The 18,164-nt window shown below is 45.9% G+C and overlaps 1 protein-coding gene across 1 annotated transcript in view; it reads right to left on the bottom strand.

Annotated features, from left to right (window-relative positions):
- Positions 1–352, bottom strand: part of TOMM70 (translocase of outer mitochondrial membrane 70) — a 54,529-nt gene extending 54,177 nt beyond the window's left edge. The window contains exon 1 of the mRNA XM_075854433.1: positions 43–352. Within this exon, the coding sequence (XP_075710548.1) occupies positions 43–270 (228 nt within the window). The 5' untranslated portion in view covers positions 271–352. The remainder of the gene's footprint in view (positions 1–42) is intronic.
- Between the last annotated feature and the right edge of the window lie 17,812 nt (positions 353–18,164).

Raw genomic sequence — 18,164 nt, 5'->3', positions numbered from 1 at the left:
CACATGTCACTATATACACGACCTCCCTCTTCTTATCCTCACCATCTCCTGCTGGGGATTTGCCTCCTGGTTGGGGCTGCCTCCGCTGGGCGCCGGGCTCGCCCTCCCCTCCGGTGTTCTCCTCTGACCGTCTCTCTTGGTCGACCTGTGCCTGCTCCATAGATACACAGCTCCGGCTCCCAAGAGCAGAGGGGCCCCCACGGCCAGGGCCAGCTTCCAGTGCGGGATCCCTGGTCCACCTTGCGGCTCCACGGGTTTGGAGGCGGCCATGATTAATCCGTCCCTGCAGTTGCGGACACGGGGGAAAGACAGGGAGGCGGAATGTCGGAAACGCGATGCAGCCTGGGAACCGGCAGGTGGGGGGATTACTTCCGGGAGTGGTCAAAATGATCATCGAGCGCCCTCTGCTGATTGCCTGGTAGCATCGCATGTACGGGCGAGATTGAGGACAGTTGGCTGGGTGCTTGGTCTTGTACAGGGGTGTCCTTGGGTGCATTTACATGAGTCGTTTGGTTTTACCGCGGTTTGCGATGCGGTTCTCGCCCGTGCGGTTTTACAGGTGAAACATGTAAAAAAAAAAATGTTTCACCTGTGAGGGTATGTTCACACGCTAAAAACATCTTACAATACGGAGCTGTTTACAAGGGAAAACAGCTCCTGATTTATAGACGTTTTTAAAGCAAACTCGCGTTTTTTGTGGAGATTTTTTTTACCTCGCTGCCAAAAAGTCTTATGTAAATGCCGGCCACTTTGTAAGGCCCCATGCACATGATAGTAATTTTTGTCCGCAATTACAGACCGTAATTGTGGATCAACATACGGTTCCATTCACTTCTATGGCCCACGGACACCTTCCTGCATATTTATGGGAAGGTTCCCCCGGGCCGTAGAAAGCTTTCGTAAAAAAAAGGATATGTATTATATTCTGATTTTACGGACCGTGCTCCCATACATTATAACGGGAGCACGGCCCGCAAATGCCCATAATCACAGGGCCTAATACTGCGGCAAGAAATCTACATGGTGTATTCTGCAAAATAGACTGTTAGCAGCTTCGTCGCAGATTCCGTCAATTTTGATGGACATAATAACGTAGCATGCAGCACTTTTTTCTATTTTGTCTGGCAAAATAATGGAAGCCATGACGGGAGCCTGACAAAACCCATTGAGTTCAGTTGGTTCTGTTGGGCACCGTTGGATCCGGCGCTTCTGTTTTGTTTTGTTTTTTTGAAAACCGAACGCAGATGTGAAAATATATTTTAGATATTTAGACTTTAACAGGCAATTTTGTAACCTAAAATTTACTTTACAAATTCCAGTTGCAACCTAGAGAATTTTTTTTTCTGATATCAACAATTTTATTAGAATATAAAACAGAGCATATAAAACATCTCACAAAATTTCAAAAGTTTGCACGCAGTGCAATAAATTCAAGCTGTAGAAAATGTTACAGAGACATAAGAACAATGATAGGAGGTAGCCTCCCAAACATCCAAAATAAAAAGGAAGGAAATAATAATATCTAATGGCAAGTAACAGGACAATAACCAAAGCGAAAGTAGTGCAATATGTAGGGAACCAGTCCCAAAAAACGAGTAGTAATGACATTTTTAAGTGTTAATTTCAACACAAAGTTACACAAACACAAGACAACAGAGGGAAACACAAATGGACAAAAGCACACAGAATTGGCGATATGAGTGTTCAAAAGAGGCCATCCAACCAGAGAGGCAGATCAGCACCACCCCGAAATCCGGACCACACTGACCAAGTTTGAACAAAGATCTCGGATTTATCCCGATCAGCAGACATCAACTCCTCCATTCTCATAATCCCGTTCATTTCAGTTACCCATTCCTGTAAAGAAGGAACATGAATGGACTTCCAGTGACGTGGGATTACAGTTCGAGCTGCCGTCAGAAAATGCCTAAAGATGCCCTTTTTGAGGTGTGGGAGTGATCCAGGAACCATGGAAAGCAAGCCGATAGAAGGAGATGTAGGAACTTCAGTGTCAAAAAGCTTGTTTCCAAGATCAAAAATTTTTCCCCAAAAGGGACGGAGCTTGGGGCAATCCCACCAAATGTGTAACATGGTTCCAGGAGCCTCCCCACACCTCCAACAATCAGCAGGCACATCAGGAAATATCCTATTCAGAAAGGAAGGACAACGGTACCATCTGGTAAGTATTTTATAGTTTTTCTCCTGAGCAAAACAAGAAGTCGGCAATTTATGAGCCAAGAAGAAAGAAGTCCCCCAATACTCCTCAGAGTGTCGAACCCCCATTTCCTCATCCCAAGCTATGGTGAATGCCAACTGAGAATAAGAGTAACCAGGTCGGAGGATCCCATGTAGATAGGACAGCATGTGAGAAGGAGCAGAAGTCAAGGACAAATAATGTTCCAAAGGAGTCTTATCCTGTAGCAACACAAGACAATCACCCATGGAAGAGAGATAGGAACGCAGCTGGAAATAGGACCACCACATTGATCATCTCCCCGGGCAGGCCTCAGAGACAGCAGTAAGCTACAAAATTGCACCATCAGGTGTAAGTGTCTGAGCCAAGTATCCGCCATCCTGTCTCCCACAACAGAGGAATATGTCCACACCCACCGCCGGAGGGAAGGAAGGGTTATCAAAAAGAGGAGTCAAAGGACCCGGATGGTGAACAAGGTCCAAGGTACCAATGAGACGCTCCCAAACTACAAGAAACTGACGTGTGAGGAAAGGCAGAGAAGACGTTGGTTGCTGTGAACCAGTCAACCAAGGCAAAGAGGACAATGCAAGAGAGGACAGACCTTTCTCAATGCGCACCCATTGCTTACCCGCATCTGAGCGGAACTAGTCCACCAATCTCATGAGGATCGCAGCTTGATGGTAACGTTTAAAGTCCGGCAAACCCGAGCCCTCTCCACTTTTGGCCGGCTAAGGACTGAAAATCTAATGCGAGGCTTAGAGGAGCCCCACACAAATTTGGTTATGGCCCTATGTAAGATCTGGAAGACAATTGCTGGTACCACAATAAAGGCATTCTGAAATATGTACAGAAATTTGGGCAATATATCCATTTTAACAGCATTAATACGCCCAAACCACGACATGCGGCTCCCTCCATATGCCACCAACTCTCGTAAGGTACGCTGTAGGACAGGTGTGTCATTCAAGGTAAACAAGTCAGACAAATGTGTGGGGATATGTATCCCTAAGTATTTTAAGGACGTGGATTGCCACTTAAACGGGAAAACCCGAGCGAGATGAGCAGCTAGAGGGGCGTCTAGAGATATATTCAACACCTCCGATTTAGAGTAATTAACTTTAAAATTACTCAAATGACCAAATCGCTCAAACTCCCCAGTCAAAGATGGCAAGGAAATCATAGGAGTCGTGATGTACACAAGAAGATCATCAGCATAGAGTGCTAGTTTGTGAACCAACACAAATGCCATTGATGCTAGGGTTATTCCACAGTGCCACAGCCAGGTGTTCCATCACCAAAACATATAATAGAGGCGAGAGTGGGCACCCCTGTCTCGTACCATTTGTAATAGGCAGGGAGTCAGACAAAAGACCATTAACTCAAACTCGAGCTGTAGGCCTGTGGTATAATGCCATAATCCTATCCACTATGGTGGGGCCAAGTCCAACCTGAGTCAAGACACTACGGAGAAACACCCAGTGAACCCTATCAAAAGCCTTTTCGGCATGAACCGAAAGTAAACACATCAGGATCTGTCTGGCAATATGATGTTAAAATAAGAGTCTTGTTAGTATTATCCCGGGCTTCTCTACCACGTACAAACCCCACCTGATCATCCATGACCAAGTCAGGCAATAACGGAGAGAAGCGAGAGGCAATCAATTTCGCAAAGAGTTTCACATCTACATTAATCAACGAGATGGGCCTGAAGTTTGCGCATGTCGTTGGATCCTTACCCGGTTTTGGTAAAAGGGTAATGTGAGCCTCCAGAGACTGAGGCGCAAAGGGACAAGAGGAAGACACAGAATTAAAGACTTTCGTCAAAAATGGAGCAGGTTGATCCTTAAATGTCTTATAAAATCTATTATTAAACCCATCAGGTCCTGGACTTTTGCCCAAGGGAGATTCCCCAATTGTACACTCCACTTCCGATTCCAAAAAATCTTCCTCAAGTCCCAAAGCCTCCCCATCCCCCAAAGACGGCAAAGCAGTATCCTGCACATAATGATAAATTTTGTCCCGTAACGCATCAGCCTGCATATTATGAAAATGTCCTTTGAGATTATACAAGGTAGAGTAATATTGTCTGAAACATTCAGTGATGCCGATCGGATCATGAACCTCACCGCCAGTGTGAGATGTAATTTTAGGAATGTAGGACGCTTGTGCACGGGGATGTAAAATCCTTGCCAAGGACCTGCCACATTTGTCTGCAAATTCGTAAGAATGCTTGCGCATCTGATCCCGAAACGCATGCGATTGGTCTAGCAGAGAACGCAACGATTCTCTCACTGTAGTAAGTTCTGAAAAAACCTGTGAGGGAGGAACGCGTTTATGACAGGATTCCAAATTCCGTATCTGAGCAAGGAGCCGCGCAATAGCTACCCCTTTTTCCCTCTTTAATTGTGCCCACTGCTGTATTAGAACACCTCTAACCACACACTTCAATGCGTCCCACTGGAGTGACAACCTAGAGAATTTAAGCAGAGTCAGGATAGAAATATTTCCTAAGGCCTCATGCACACGACCGTGCTTTGTGCAGCATAATTTATCCACATTTTTGCGGATAAATTGCAGACCCATTCATTTCTATGGCCGCATGCACACGACTTTGGTTTTCACGGATCATTGTTGGCCCGCAAATCCGGATTACCTCTAGTTTCCGTTCGTGTCAGTTTGTGTCTGTTCAGGGTCCCGTTCTGACGGCAACCTCCGGCGGAACGTCAGAACGGGACCCCAACGCAGATGTGAACGAAGCCTTAAACATTTCTTTTAGTATTTACGCTTCAGAATTTTTCATTTATTAAGGATCATACAGAGTCAATAAGGCCTCATGCACACATCTGTGCCCGTAATGACAGCCCGCGATTGCGGGCATGGCCGGCCGCCGACGGACGCATTTTCCGGCCGTATTTTCCGGCCGTGCTCCCATACAAAGTATGGGAGCACAGCCCGTAAAATACGAAAAGTAGGACATGCTCCATAATTCCTGGCATGGTTCTACGGAACGGAACCTATCCGTAGCGATACGGAAAGGTGTCCGCACTAAATAGAACCGAACGGGTCCGTAATTGCGGACCGTGTTACGGTCCGCAATTGCCGAGATTTTTTTACGGTCGTGTGCATGGGGCCTAATACAGAGCTGTAGGCATTGCATGTGCAGTTCTACCGTACGTTCTCCGGGGCCATATTACGGATATATTCTCCCCTAGAAGAATAGTTCTGTAATACGACATATGATTTAACATGCCCCAAGAAAAAAAATTCTGTATGCCAGTGTATGCAATAGGAGATAGTATGGGTGCCATATTTTGGCTGTGAACAACTCATAGGTTGTATAATATACTTGTGCACATGACCCCTAATTCGCATAACTTAAAAGATCCATTTACAACAGTGATTACTCCAGTAATGTTAGATGGTTATTATGCTAATTTCAGATGCAGACAATTCTCCCTACAGACATATTTTTTAAAAGCACAAAAAAAAAAACATCATAAAAAAAAATGCTAAAAAAATTTCTCATTTATCACACAGGCAGGGGCATTTTTGGATGCAGTGTTTGATACAATTGATAACTACAGTATGTCCTCAAAAACACCACTCCAGTGCATCTGTGATAAAGAAAACAAACAAACAAACAAACAAACACCAAAAAAACACCACTAGCTAAAACACAGTTTGGGAGAATTAGCAAGGAAAATGCACCAGAATTCGGGCACACATTGCACCAAAAAAGTACCGCACATGCCAAATTTATTATGTGCTTTAGACACTTTTTGCACCTTCCTTGACAGTTTTGTAAAATGTTTAGAAAAAGGGTGGTGGCCAAAGATATATGGGCAGCAAACACTGCAGAGACAAGTCATGGTTGGGAATAGTCGTTAAGGTGGTTTGGGTCTATAGAGAAGGAAAGGGAAAGTGAACGACTCCAACCAGAGAAGACGTCACCTGTAGGTCACTGGATTTAACTCTATGGTGGTAATATTGGTCTTAGTATGATGGTTTTATTCAGTAACAGTACGGGGGTATCATTCAGTCACTATGTGGTGATAATATGTGGTCATGGTGTGGCGGTATTATTCAGTAACAGTTCGGTGGTATTATATAGTCACTATGTGGTGGTAATATGTGGTCATTGTGTGGAGGTATTATTCAGTAACAGTTTGGTGGTATTATTCTGTCACTATGTGGTGGTAATATGTGCTCATGATGTGGCATTTTTATTCAGTAACAGTATGGTGGTATTATTCATTCACTATGTAGTAGTAACTTGGGGTTATGGTGTGGATGTATTATCTAGTAACAGTTTGGTAGTATTATTCAGACACTATGTAATGGTAATATGTGGTCATGATGTGGAGGTATTATTTAGTAACAGTATGGGGGTATTATCAGTTACTATGTAGTAGTAATATGTGGTCAAGGACTGGCAGTATTATTTAGTATTAATATGGTGGTATTATTTAGTATCAATATGGTGGTATTATTCAGTTACTATGTGGTGGTAATATGTGGTCATTGTCACAGCACGGGGTGTGGACCCACTGGGCCGTACCGCGTAGCGGTATCGCAGCTGACCAAACAGGTACAAAACAAGGTCTATAGTCCAGAAAGGGTTCCTGAGGCAATATAGAGAGCAGCGGTGGATTCAGGCTAAGATGAGGATCCGACAGTAGACAGACATTCGGCGGGGTGTCACACAATAGATGCAGCGGAAGACACAACACGACTCTAACTCTTGATGGCACAGAGGCACGATAGCACAGGATACAGGGTACAGGCAGCAGGAACGGGTAACACTGGGAACTGGAAAACACTTGGAGACCATTTGCAATTAACATTTTTAGGTAACACAACAATGCTCAGGCATTGATCAAGAGGGCAGAGCCCTTTCTATAGTCCAGCAGCATTCTGGGCTAATTGCAGATTTTCTGCAACTGTGCGCGCACTGGCCCTTTAAGGCCGTGCATGCGCGGGCGCCCTGCGGGAGACAGTTTCTGGACCAGGAAGTGAGTGCCGGCGTCTCTCAGGAGGAAGATGCCGCCGAGAACTCATATGTCCATGGCCGCGGCCGTTAGAGGGTAAGTCAGGACGACGGTCCGCGGCCATAGACGTTACAGTATCCCCCCTCTTAAAGAGGCTCTGTCACCAGATTTTGCAACCCCTATCTGCTATTGCAGCAGATCGGCGCTGCAATGTAGATTACAGTAACGTTTTTATTTTTAAAAAACGAGCATTTTTGGCCAAGTTATGACCATTTTTGTATTTATTCAAATGAGGCTTGCAAAAGTCCAAGTGGGCGTGTTTAAAGTAAAAGTCCAAGTGGGCGTGTATTATGTGCGTACATCGGGGCGTTTTTACTACTTTTACTAGCTGGGCGTTCTGACGAGAAGTATCATCCACTTCTCTTCAGAACGCCCAGCTTCTGGCAGTGCAGACACACAGCGTGTTCTCGAGAGATCACACTGTGACGTCACTCACTTCCTGCCCCAGGTCCTGCATCGTGTCGGACGAGCGAGGACACATCGGCACCAGAGGCTACAGTTGATTCTGCAGCAGCATCGGCGTTTGCAGGTAAGTCGATGTAGCTACTTACCTGCAAACGCTGATGCTGCTGCAGAATCAACTGTAGCCTCTGGTGCCGATGTGGCCGACACGATGCAGGACCTGGGGCAGGAAGTGAGTGACGTCAAAGCGTGATCTCTCGAGAACACGCTGTGTGTCTGCACTGCCAGAAGCTGGGCGTTCTGAAGAGAAGTGGATGCTACTTCTCGTCAGAACGCCCAGCTAGTAAAAGTAGTAAAAACGCCCCGATGTACGCACATAATACACGCCCACTTGGACTTTTACTTTAAACACGCCCACTTGGACTTTTGCAAGCCTCATTTGCATAAATACAAAAATGGTCATAACTTGGCCAAAAATGCTCGTTTTTTAAAAATAAAAACGTTACTGTAATCTACATTGCAGCGCCTATATGCTGCAATAGCAGATAGGGGTTGCAAAATCTTGTGACAGAGCCTCTTTAAGCCCCCTCTTCTTGGGGCCAGAGCGGGAGAGAAACTTCTTCACGGGGACAGGAGCATCGATGTTCTCCTCCGGCTCCCAAGACCTCTCCTGTGGACCAATTCCCCTCCAATCCACCAAATAAAATGTCCTTCCTCCTACTTTCTTGGTGTCCAGGATCTCCCTCACCTCGAAAGTACCAGACGATCTGCCAGGAGCTACTGCGGAACTAGGAGTCCTGGAGTAGCGGTTCAGGACAACAGGCTTCAGCAAGGAGACATGGAAGGAGTTTGGGATCTTGAGGGTAGGAGGCAGCCGAAACTTGTAAGAGATGGGATTAATTTGCAGCAGACTCTCGAAGGGTCCGAGGAACCTGGGGGCAAACTTGCAAGACGGCACCCTCAGCCGGATATTCTTGGAAGACAGCCAGACCTTGGTACCTGGAAGAAACTGGGGAGGTTCATGTCTTCTAGTGTCTGCCTTTTTCTTCATGCGGTCGACCGCCAGCAGAATAGAAGATCGGGTCTGCTGCCAGATCTGAAGAAAGTCCCTGAAGGTAGAGTCAGCTGCAGGCACCTGGGACATTGTGGAGACAGGAAGAGGTATTCGTGGATGTTTGCCGTAAGCAATGAGAACGGACTGGAGGTGGTGGACTCACTAATATGGTTATTATAAGAGAACTCAGCCCAAGGAAGCAGCTGCACCCAGTCATCATGCTGTCTGGAGATAAAGTGCAGCAGATAGTGCTCCATAATTGTAATGACGGGGTAGGGAGACAGACAGGTGAGCCCTAATCTACCCGCCACTCAGTCCCTGCCTACTTGCAACGGCCCATCCTAGGCGACGGCGTACAACTGGGCGACGGTCCCTACGCTCAATAAGTGCACGACAGACAAACAGACAAGGGTACACAGAAGCTAAGGGAAATGGGGCAGTTGCCCACAGCAACACAGTGAGCAACAAGAGTAGTGAACGAGCCGAGTCAAACCAGGAGTGCACGAGGTACAAATCTCAGAGCAGGAGCGTAGTCGGTAAAGCCAGGGTCAAAAATGAAGCAAGGTCAATAATCATAGCAGGAGCATTAGAGCCAGGAAACAGAAAAGAATCACAGGCAAAGGAGGAGCAGGAAATGCAGATATAAATAGACAGAGGGCGGAAGCTAGCTCCGTCTGGCCAGGCTGTGATAGGCTCTCCCACTCCTCAGCCTCCCAGCCTGACTGGTAGAAGATCGTGTCACTCTCTCAGACTTAGGAGCAGGTGCAGACTGATTACCCACGGGCGTCGACACAGAAGCTGTGTCTGGCAGATCCTTTACAATAATATGGTTAACCCTCTCGACTTGACCATTGGACTGGGGATGGTAGGCCGAGGAGAAGTCCAACTTTACACCGAGGAGACCGCAGAGTGCTCTCCAGAAATTTGAGGTGAACTGGACCCCTCTATCCGAGACGATATGCAGAGGCAAGCTGTGCAGACGGAAGATGTGTTGAACGAAGATACCGGCCAGTCGGGAAGCAGAAGGCGATCCACCACCACCCAGACCACACTGCATGCAGCAGAGAGAGGCAGATCTGTGACAAAGTCCATTGCAATATGTCGCCATGGGGCATCAGGCGCAGGCTGTGGTTGGAGCAGACCAGCTGGTCTGGAGTGGGCAACTTTGTTTTCTACGCATACCGTACAGGAGGAGACAAAGTCCATAACGTCTTTTGGCAGCGTGGGCCACCAGAATTGACGAGCAATTAGGTCTCGGGTCTTACGGGCACCCGCGTGACCTGCCAGCTTGGAACACAGCGAAGGATTCTTCCTCTGTCTGCCAGACGTACAAAAGTCCTTCCTGGAGGAATATCTCTAACTTGCAGATGGTTGACAGAGAGGATGCAGGAAGGGTCAATAATATTCTGTCTCAAAGGACCTAGACAAGTCATCGGCCCTCACATTCTTGTCGGCAGGTCGGTAGTGGAGCTCAAACTGGAACCGAGCGAAGAACAGCAACCACCTGGCTTGACGAGGATTCAGCCGTTAAGCCGTCTGAAGATAGGTGAGGTTCTTGTGGTCCGTTAAGACCAGGATTAGATGAGCTGCGCCTTCTAGTAGGTGTCTCCGCTCCTGCAGGGCCAGCTTGATGGCCAGTAACTCCCAATCCCCAATCGAGTAGTTGCGCTCTGCGGGATAAAACACCTTAGAGTAGTGGCCACATACCACACTCTTGCCTTTCGAATCTCTTTGGAACAAAAGTGCACCAGCACCAACAGAGGAGGCATCCACCTCTAACGAAAACTGTAGGGACACATCAGGATGATGAAAAATTGGGGCTGACGTGAAGGCTTTCTTTAAGCTCTTGAACGCGGCCTCTGCTTCTGGAGACCACGCCTTGGCATTCATGCCCTTTTTGTGAGTGTAGAGATGGGAGCTGTCAATGAGGAGAAGTTGGGAATGAACAGCCGGTAGAAGTTGGCGAATCCCAGGAAGCGCTGTATGGCCCTTACCTTGAGGGCGTGGCCATTCCAGGACAGCCTTTACCTTCTCAGGGACCATTTTGAGGCCCTGATCGGAGATGATATAGGAAGGGTAGAGACTTTCTTTCGAACACGCACTTCTGCAGCTTGGCATATAGGTGACTCTCCCTTAATCGAAGCAAAACCTGGCGGACATGTCTCTGTTGAGTTATTGGATCTGGGGAAAAAATCAAAATGTCATCGAGATACACCACAACACAGACATAGAGGAGATCACGAAAAATGTCATTGATGAATTCTAGAAAGACAGCGGGGGCATTACACAGGCCGAAGGGCATAATCAGGTATTCGTAGTGCCCATCACATGTATTAAATGCAGTCTTCCACTCGTCACCCTGATGAATCCGGATTAGATTGTAGGCCCCCTCAGGTCTAGTTTAGAAATAACATTTGCCCCCCGTATGCAATCAAATAGTTCAGAGATTAAGGGCAATGGGTATCTGTTCTTTACCGTGATCTGGTTGAGACCCCGGTAGTCAATGTAAGTCGGAGGGATCCGTCTTTTTTCTTGACAAAGAAAAACCCGGCTCCGGACGGGGATGAGGATTTACGTATGGAGCCCCTCTCTAGATTCTCCTTAATATAGGCAGACATTGACTGGGTTTCAGGTAAGGAGAGAGGATATACTCTACCGCGAGGAGGGGACGAATCAGGAACCAAGTCAATAGGACAATCATATGCTCGATGTGGTGGCAACGTCTCCGCCTCCTTCTTGTCGAAGACATCTGAGAACTGAGAGTAACAAGGAGGCAACCCTGCCAATGACTACTGATGCGGAGGAGACTGAGGCGGATGGATATGCCCCAGACAGCGGTTCAGACACTTGGGACCCCACAGGTAGAACCTCTCCAGATTTCCAATCGAGGATTCGAGTGTGTAGATGGAGCCAAGGCAAACCCAGCAGCACGGGGTTGACGGCCTTGGGCAGGACAAACAGGAAGATGAGCTCAGAGTGAAGGGCTCCCACTTGAAGCCTCAGCGGCTTGGCGTGCGCGCCCTGCGGGAGACAGTGTTCGGACAAGAAAGTGAGTTTCCGGCGTCTCTCAGGAGGGAGATGCCGCCGAGAACTCACACGTCCATGGCCGCGGCCATCAGAGTGTAAGTCAGGACGATGGTCCGCAGCCATAGACGTTACAGTCATGATGTGGCGGTATTATTCAGTAACAGTACAGTGGTATTATTCATTCACTATGTGGTGATAATATGTGGTCATGGTGTGGAGGTATTATGTTATATCATAAATAGATTAATTTTTATAACAAGGTAAATTATTTTTTGGGTTGATCGTCTAAGGCCTCGTGCCACTTCCTTCACCATTTTAGCAGCCGTTTTTGACGGATCCGTGTGTCCGTTTTAGCGGCCATGTGTTTTCCTTGTGCACTCCCGTGTGCACCCCATGTTTCCGTTTCCGAGCGCCGAGCATGGTACTGTCCAGGGTGCTGAAAGCGCAGGCTTGTTCAGCGCTAGTCACTGTACAGGGTGCTGAAAGAGTTAATGGGCTGCACTGATCGGCGGTAACTCTTTCAGCACCCTGGACAGTGACTAGCGCTGCAGAAGGACCATGCTCGGCGCTCGCAAAATACAATTTCAATGAAATAAAAAAAAAAAATCAGTTCATACTTACCCAGAACTCCCCGCATTTTCCTCCTGTCCAGCCTCCTGGGATGATGTTTCATCCCATGTCACCGCTTCAGCCAATCACAGGCTGTAGTGGCGGTCACGCCGGACTGGATAATGTCAGAAGGCCGGCCTCCAGGGATGACGCTTCATCCCACGTGACCGCCTCTGCAGCCAATCACAGGCTGCAGCGCCCACATGGACTGCCGCGTCATAGAGAAAGTTCAGACTGGAGGAAGAAGAGGGACTCGTCACCAAGACAACAGACTGGGGTACGTATGAACTGCTTTTTATTTTATTTTTATCAGCAGCCTCTTCTCTCTATCAGTGCTGGATAGAGATAAGTGGCTGCCGATTAGTGTAATATCTCTAATGTACTTCTGCCCGCCTGGCCGTTGCTAGGCAACGGCTTCGTCACACACGGACGGCGCACGGATGCCTTCCCTGTGCCTTCAGTTTTTTTGACGGACCCATTGACTTGCATGGGCCTCACGGTCACGGAATCTCGGACCAAAGTAGGACATGCTCTACTTTTGTCGGAAGGGAGCAACGGCACCGTCAAAAAAACTGAAGTGTGCATGGCCCCATTGAAATGAATGGGTCAGGGTGCTAGCCGTCAGAAAAACGGCTAGCACCCTGAAGAAAAACGCTGAAGTGGGCATGAAGCCTAAGAATACAAGTACCAAGCCCCACAGAACTGATATTCATTATAAAGTAATATCCAGGGGGAGTGTACCACTGAGGTGGTGTATCCAAGTTTATCTAAGTTGTTCTTTTAGACCCTAGCAATGCTGCTGGAGCACACAACATTAATATTTGATTACTATGAGGGTATGTTCACACGGCTTATTTTGGGGCCATAAACGGACGAAAAACGTACGAAAAATCGGAAGCAGAACGCCTCCAAACATCTGCCTATTGATTTCAATGGGAAAAACGGCGTTCTGTTCCGACAGGGCGTTTTTTTTTACAAAAACGGCCGCGAAAAAGAAGTGCAAGTCACTTCTTGAGCCATTTTTGGAGCCGTTTTTCATTGACTCTATAGAAAAACAGCTTAAAAAACGCTTGTGAAAAACACGAGTTTGCTTAAAAAATGGCTGAAAATCAAGAGCAGTTTGCCCTTGAAAATAGCTCCGTATTTTCAGAAGTTTTTTAGTAAGCGTGTGCACATACCCTTAGGGTATGTTCACATAGGCTATTTTCATGGGCCGTAAACATCCCGAAAAACGGCTGAAAATCGGAAGCAGAACGCCTACAAACATCTGCCCATTGATTTGAATGGGGAATACAGCGTTCTGTTCTTGGCATGTCACTTCTTGAGCCGTTTTTCATTGACTCAATAGAAAAAAAGATCCAAAAATGGCCCCAATAAAACGCTGCAAAAGAACGCTAGTTTGATTAAAAAATGGCTGAAAATCAGGAGCTGTTTTCCCTTGAAAACAGCTCCGTATTTTCACACATTTTTAGCTAAGCGTGTGCACATACCCAAAACATTAACACTAACCGCCACCAGGGGTACCGGGAAGAGCCGATTGTGATCCAGTACCCTACCATCTGTAGTTATGGCCAGGCACTTGGGCGGCTACAGGGTTCCGTCGGACCTTTCTGTCAGGGGAACCCATGAACAGAATCCAAACTGAAAGAAATGGAAACCATAGGTTTCCATTTGCATCAACATTGATTTCAATGGTGACGGATCCGTCCGATGCAAATGGTTTCCGTTTCTCACTGTTGTGTAAGGCTTCCGTCGTTTTGATAGAATTATTACAGTAGTCGACTACATAATTCATTCCATCAAAACGACGGAACCCTTACACAACGGTGACAAACAGATTACTAATATGAAGTGGAGTACTTGCTTAGTCCTGGGGTGAGAAGTTGGAACATTAATTTGTTTTTTTTAGTAATAACGTGCTATTTGCTAATAATTGCACCTCACGTTCTGTGACTTTTTTTAGCATTGGTATTGTGCATGGTGTCATGGTGGTCTTAGGCTCCTGTGCGTAGCTGCTGGACCATGGAAATCTATCTCCTGATGTGCGGTTTTTGTGCTGATGTCGCTTCCAGAGGCAGTTTGGTACTGTAGTGGGTAATGCTGTCAGGTCCATATTTCACACCGAATAACCACCTCTGTAAATTGAAAGCTGAAGGCATGCCTGGAGAGAAGTACACCACACAAATGTCTGAGGTACAGCTTCAATGTCAGCCAGGAGGAACTGAACTTTATTCAGAACAAAGAAACACACACAGAGAAGACACATGCCCCTCCCTATAGATGTGGGACTTGCTTGAATTCCATTGGCTCTTCTGCTGTAAGTCTTCCTATACATTCTTCTGCACACTCCTCTTTGCATTCCAGGGGGCGGTGTCTTCCATAGGTGTGTCCGACATGAACAAAGAACTTGTTATATATATCAGTATATTACACAAAGAACTGAAATGTATATACATATGTGTGAGGATAATATTTTTCAAACTATATACATAGTATTGATCCCTCACAGTCCCCCCTAAAAATATTATTACTCTATCCCTGAGTCTTGCCTAGCAACCTACCACTGACCACTCGAACCAGGCGGGTAGGGGTTTTGGATTTCTTCACCAGCTTGAGACGAGCTACTCCTGATGAGTAACCCCCCTTTGTACCTGGACTTCCAAGGTGTCGGAGTGGTCCTAACTTTCCCTATTCTCCTCTGGATATAGGATGGTTGTCTTGATATAATCTACAAACCGCTGCTGGTTGTAATATATATATATATAATTAATCCGGTCTACATTTTTATTAACAGTAATTGTCGCACTGTCACTTACTGTCCTAATGGGACTTTACCCCTGCAGATATGACAGGTCATGGGCAGCACAGTGACCTTCACCTCACACCTCCACATAAAACTCCTCAGATTGTAATTTGCAGCACCGTGGCATATTTACACACATACATTATAATTATAAACCTCAGACATTATAAACAATAGGGCCTAAACTAATAATCATAATGCTATCACCCTCAGGTTTCGGGTCCCATCAGTTAATTGCCAGTCCTGTACACCATCGTCTTCTTCTTCTCCTGTCTTCTGCTCTTCACTGACTGTCACCCTCAGGGTAACCCACACAATTGTGGAGTCAAACTACGTTGGTGTCCAGTGGGGGAGTTATTATTACCCCCTCCTAGCCACTTACTTATCAAAACACTTGATCCTGCTGACGGATTCACTCAGGTCTTTGGTCTTTACTTTGATCTTTGCTGACGTCATCAGGACTTGGTTTGGTCCTTCTCATCTGTCCGACACCGTCTCCTTTGGTTTACGTCATCAGGCTGTACATAGCACCTCATGTTGTGAGCCTGGGGTGAGATCCCACGTAGGCGGATTAGTGGAGTTGTACTGTGACTATCAAACCCTCCGCATCTGTACTTTTCCTCTGGCAAGTTACTTGTCTGGGCGGCCGCTTAGAATTGTGACACTGCCGTCAGTTCATGATAAACGCGTTGTACTGGCTCAGGCTGTGCCTGCCGCATCTCAGTGATGGAGTTCATCGTGTTAAAAGTATTTTAGTTCATATTTACTGGCACTTGCTGGGGACCCCCAACTCTTGTCAATTGTTAAAATAAATACTAATCTGGTGATAACATCATCCGCATACATTATAAACGTTGTTCTAAGTACATACAATAATGTCAGGCCCCTAAATGACATCAAACACCTTTATATAAGGAAAAACTTCTCTGTTACAATGGACAGGGCACCTAGAAGATGTGTAACTTATTGGGTACATTTCATTTGCACTTGGTGATACCCTTTCAGCAGGATTTGTACCTTGATCTCAGCTGATTGCCTGGAACATCTCCACCTCACAGAAAGATACACAGATTCCACATGTTTATCTGACAAGCGTCTTAAACCTATTTTTCTTACTCTAATCTGGTTCGTTCTACCTGGGAAGGCCTCTCAAGGTCGGTTCTCTTCGTGGGAGGCGGGTATGATAAGGTTGGCACCGGTCTGCCAGGACTGTTCTGTAGGCAAATCAAACAGCTCTAGCAGAATTTAGCAGCGACAGCTGTAAAACCTGGCACATACCAATTAGATCTTACCAAATCGATCCTTGCAGTCTTGGGGCATACACCATCAATGCAAAAGCCATCAAGAGTGCCTTGGGTGGTACCGGTTTACCTTCCTTTATCCATCCACATTCTGTCAGAATCTGGTTCTCACGCCTTCCGCTCCCAGTTGGACTCTTCCTGTGGAGAACAAGCTTTTTCATTGTATAAACATTAATTGATCTTAATCAAATAATTAATTTGAAGAAAAACATTAACAAATAGCATCTTTACATCAAACGTTCACACTGGTCAGTAACTAAAACTTACAAATTGATTCTTCTTCTTTATATACATATCTATACATACACATATACACTGCACAGAATTCTCTGCTCTAAAATTTCCCTTTCACAACAAAAATAAAAAATAAACAAATGAAAATGTTTTCTAATGGGAATATTCCACTTCTGTACCTTTTATCTGACGCATGACTCTAATAGTCCAATGCTAAGGCTGGTCCAGAACTTTACATAAAACTTAACCTCAGTATTTAATATTCCCACAACCCTTCTTAAATACAGTTATTAAACAAACTAACCTTGGGACAATGTCTAGAGAACTGCTGACATCTTATCATTGTACAAACACCAGTTCAATACTTGGGATAACATTGTTCCCCCCGTCACTTACACACAAGGTCTGCAGTGGGAAAAATACAGGCCGGGCTTCAGGCCCCCCCTGAGAACAGGTCTACACACATGAGCACTTTGTCATACACTTCTACCTCGGGTAGTTGTATGTTCTGCAGTCGCTGGGACGGGTAATCTGGCCGGGCTTCACTTTTCACAGGTACCTTTGCTGTTTTACCTATGTCATGCCGTGCGCACATCATGCCGGCTGCTACAAACCTAGCGGTGGCATTATTGTATTCAGGGACAAGCCAATTTACTGACACCTGGCCGCACATACTCTTGTTGTCAGGTCTGTCTTCTCTCGCTCTCTCAATTGGCTTACCCGATGATCCAATAAAGTTCCTACTACCAATGGGCCCATAATTGTGGGCGATGCCAAAAGCGTACCTAGAGTCAGTGTAAATGTCGGCCGTCTTACCTTCTGCCAGGTTACAAGCCTCAGCGAGCACCTCCAGCTCCGCTCCTTGAGATGAACAAGAAGGTGAGAGTGGTTTCTGGGTAATTTACCTGGTGCCTCGTATCCTGTCTTGTACATATTGTATAATAAAATATCTCTTTATTACAAATTTACATTAAAAACCCATGTCACATATAGATAGAACATCTCAAAGGGGTGGCGTCTTCATTCTCTAAAATAAAACCAAATGTTATACACTTCTCCACACTCATCTGATAATCACGAGCACTTTGAGAATCTCACTTTTATCAGGTTCTGCAAATACTTGATTAATACAAAAACAAATAAAAAGAATACATTCCTAAAAACTTTACATCAAATTAACAATGTCCAGACAATTTTTGTTTTGCCTTCTCCCTCATCTAAATCCATAAAGACTCGTGTGAGTGACGTCACCTCTGCCTCCTGTGTAAATTTGCTGGAGGGGGATGGTCTCTTACACAACCATCTACACAAACCTCAAAATGTAGGTTACTCTCATACACATTTAATCTGGATTACTCATTGGGGTCTCTTACACATTTTTAGATCTTCTGAAACCAAATTAATTAACTCAAAACAAACCAAAATTGTACCTGATCAAACCAAAATTGTACCTGATCAGTTTATTCACCCTTCCCCCCTTTGTGGACTCTGC

This window comes from Rhinoderma darwinii, chromosome 2, assembly GCF_050947455.1.
Source record: "Rhinoderma darwinii isolate aRhiDar2 chromosome 2, aRhiDar2.hap1, whole genome shotgun sequence".
NCBI classification, from domain to species: domain Eukaryota; kingdom Metazoa; phylum Chordata; class Amphibia; order Anura; family Rhinodermatidae; genus Rhinoderma; species Rhinoderma darwinii.
The sequence above is the reverse complement of the archived record's forward strand: the minus strand, read 5'-3'. Positions and strand labels throughout refer to the sequence as shown.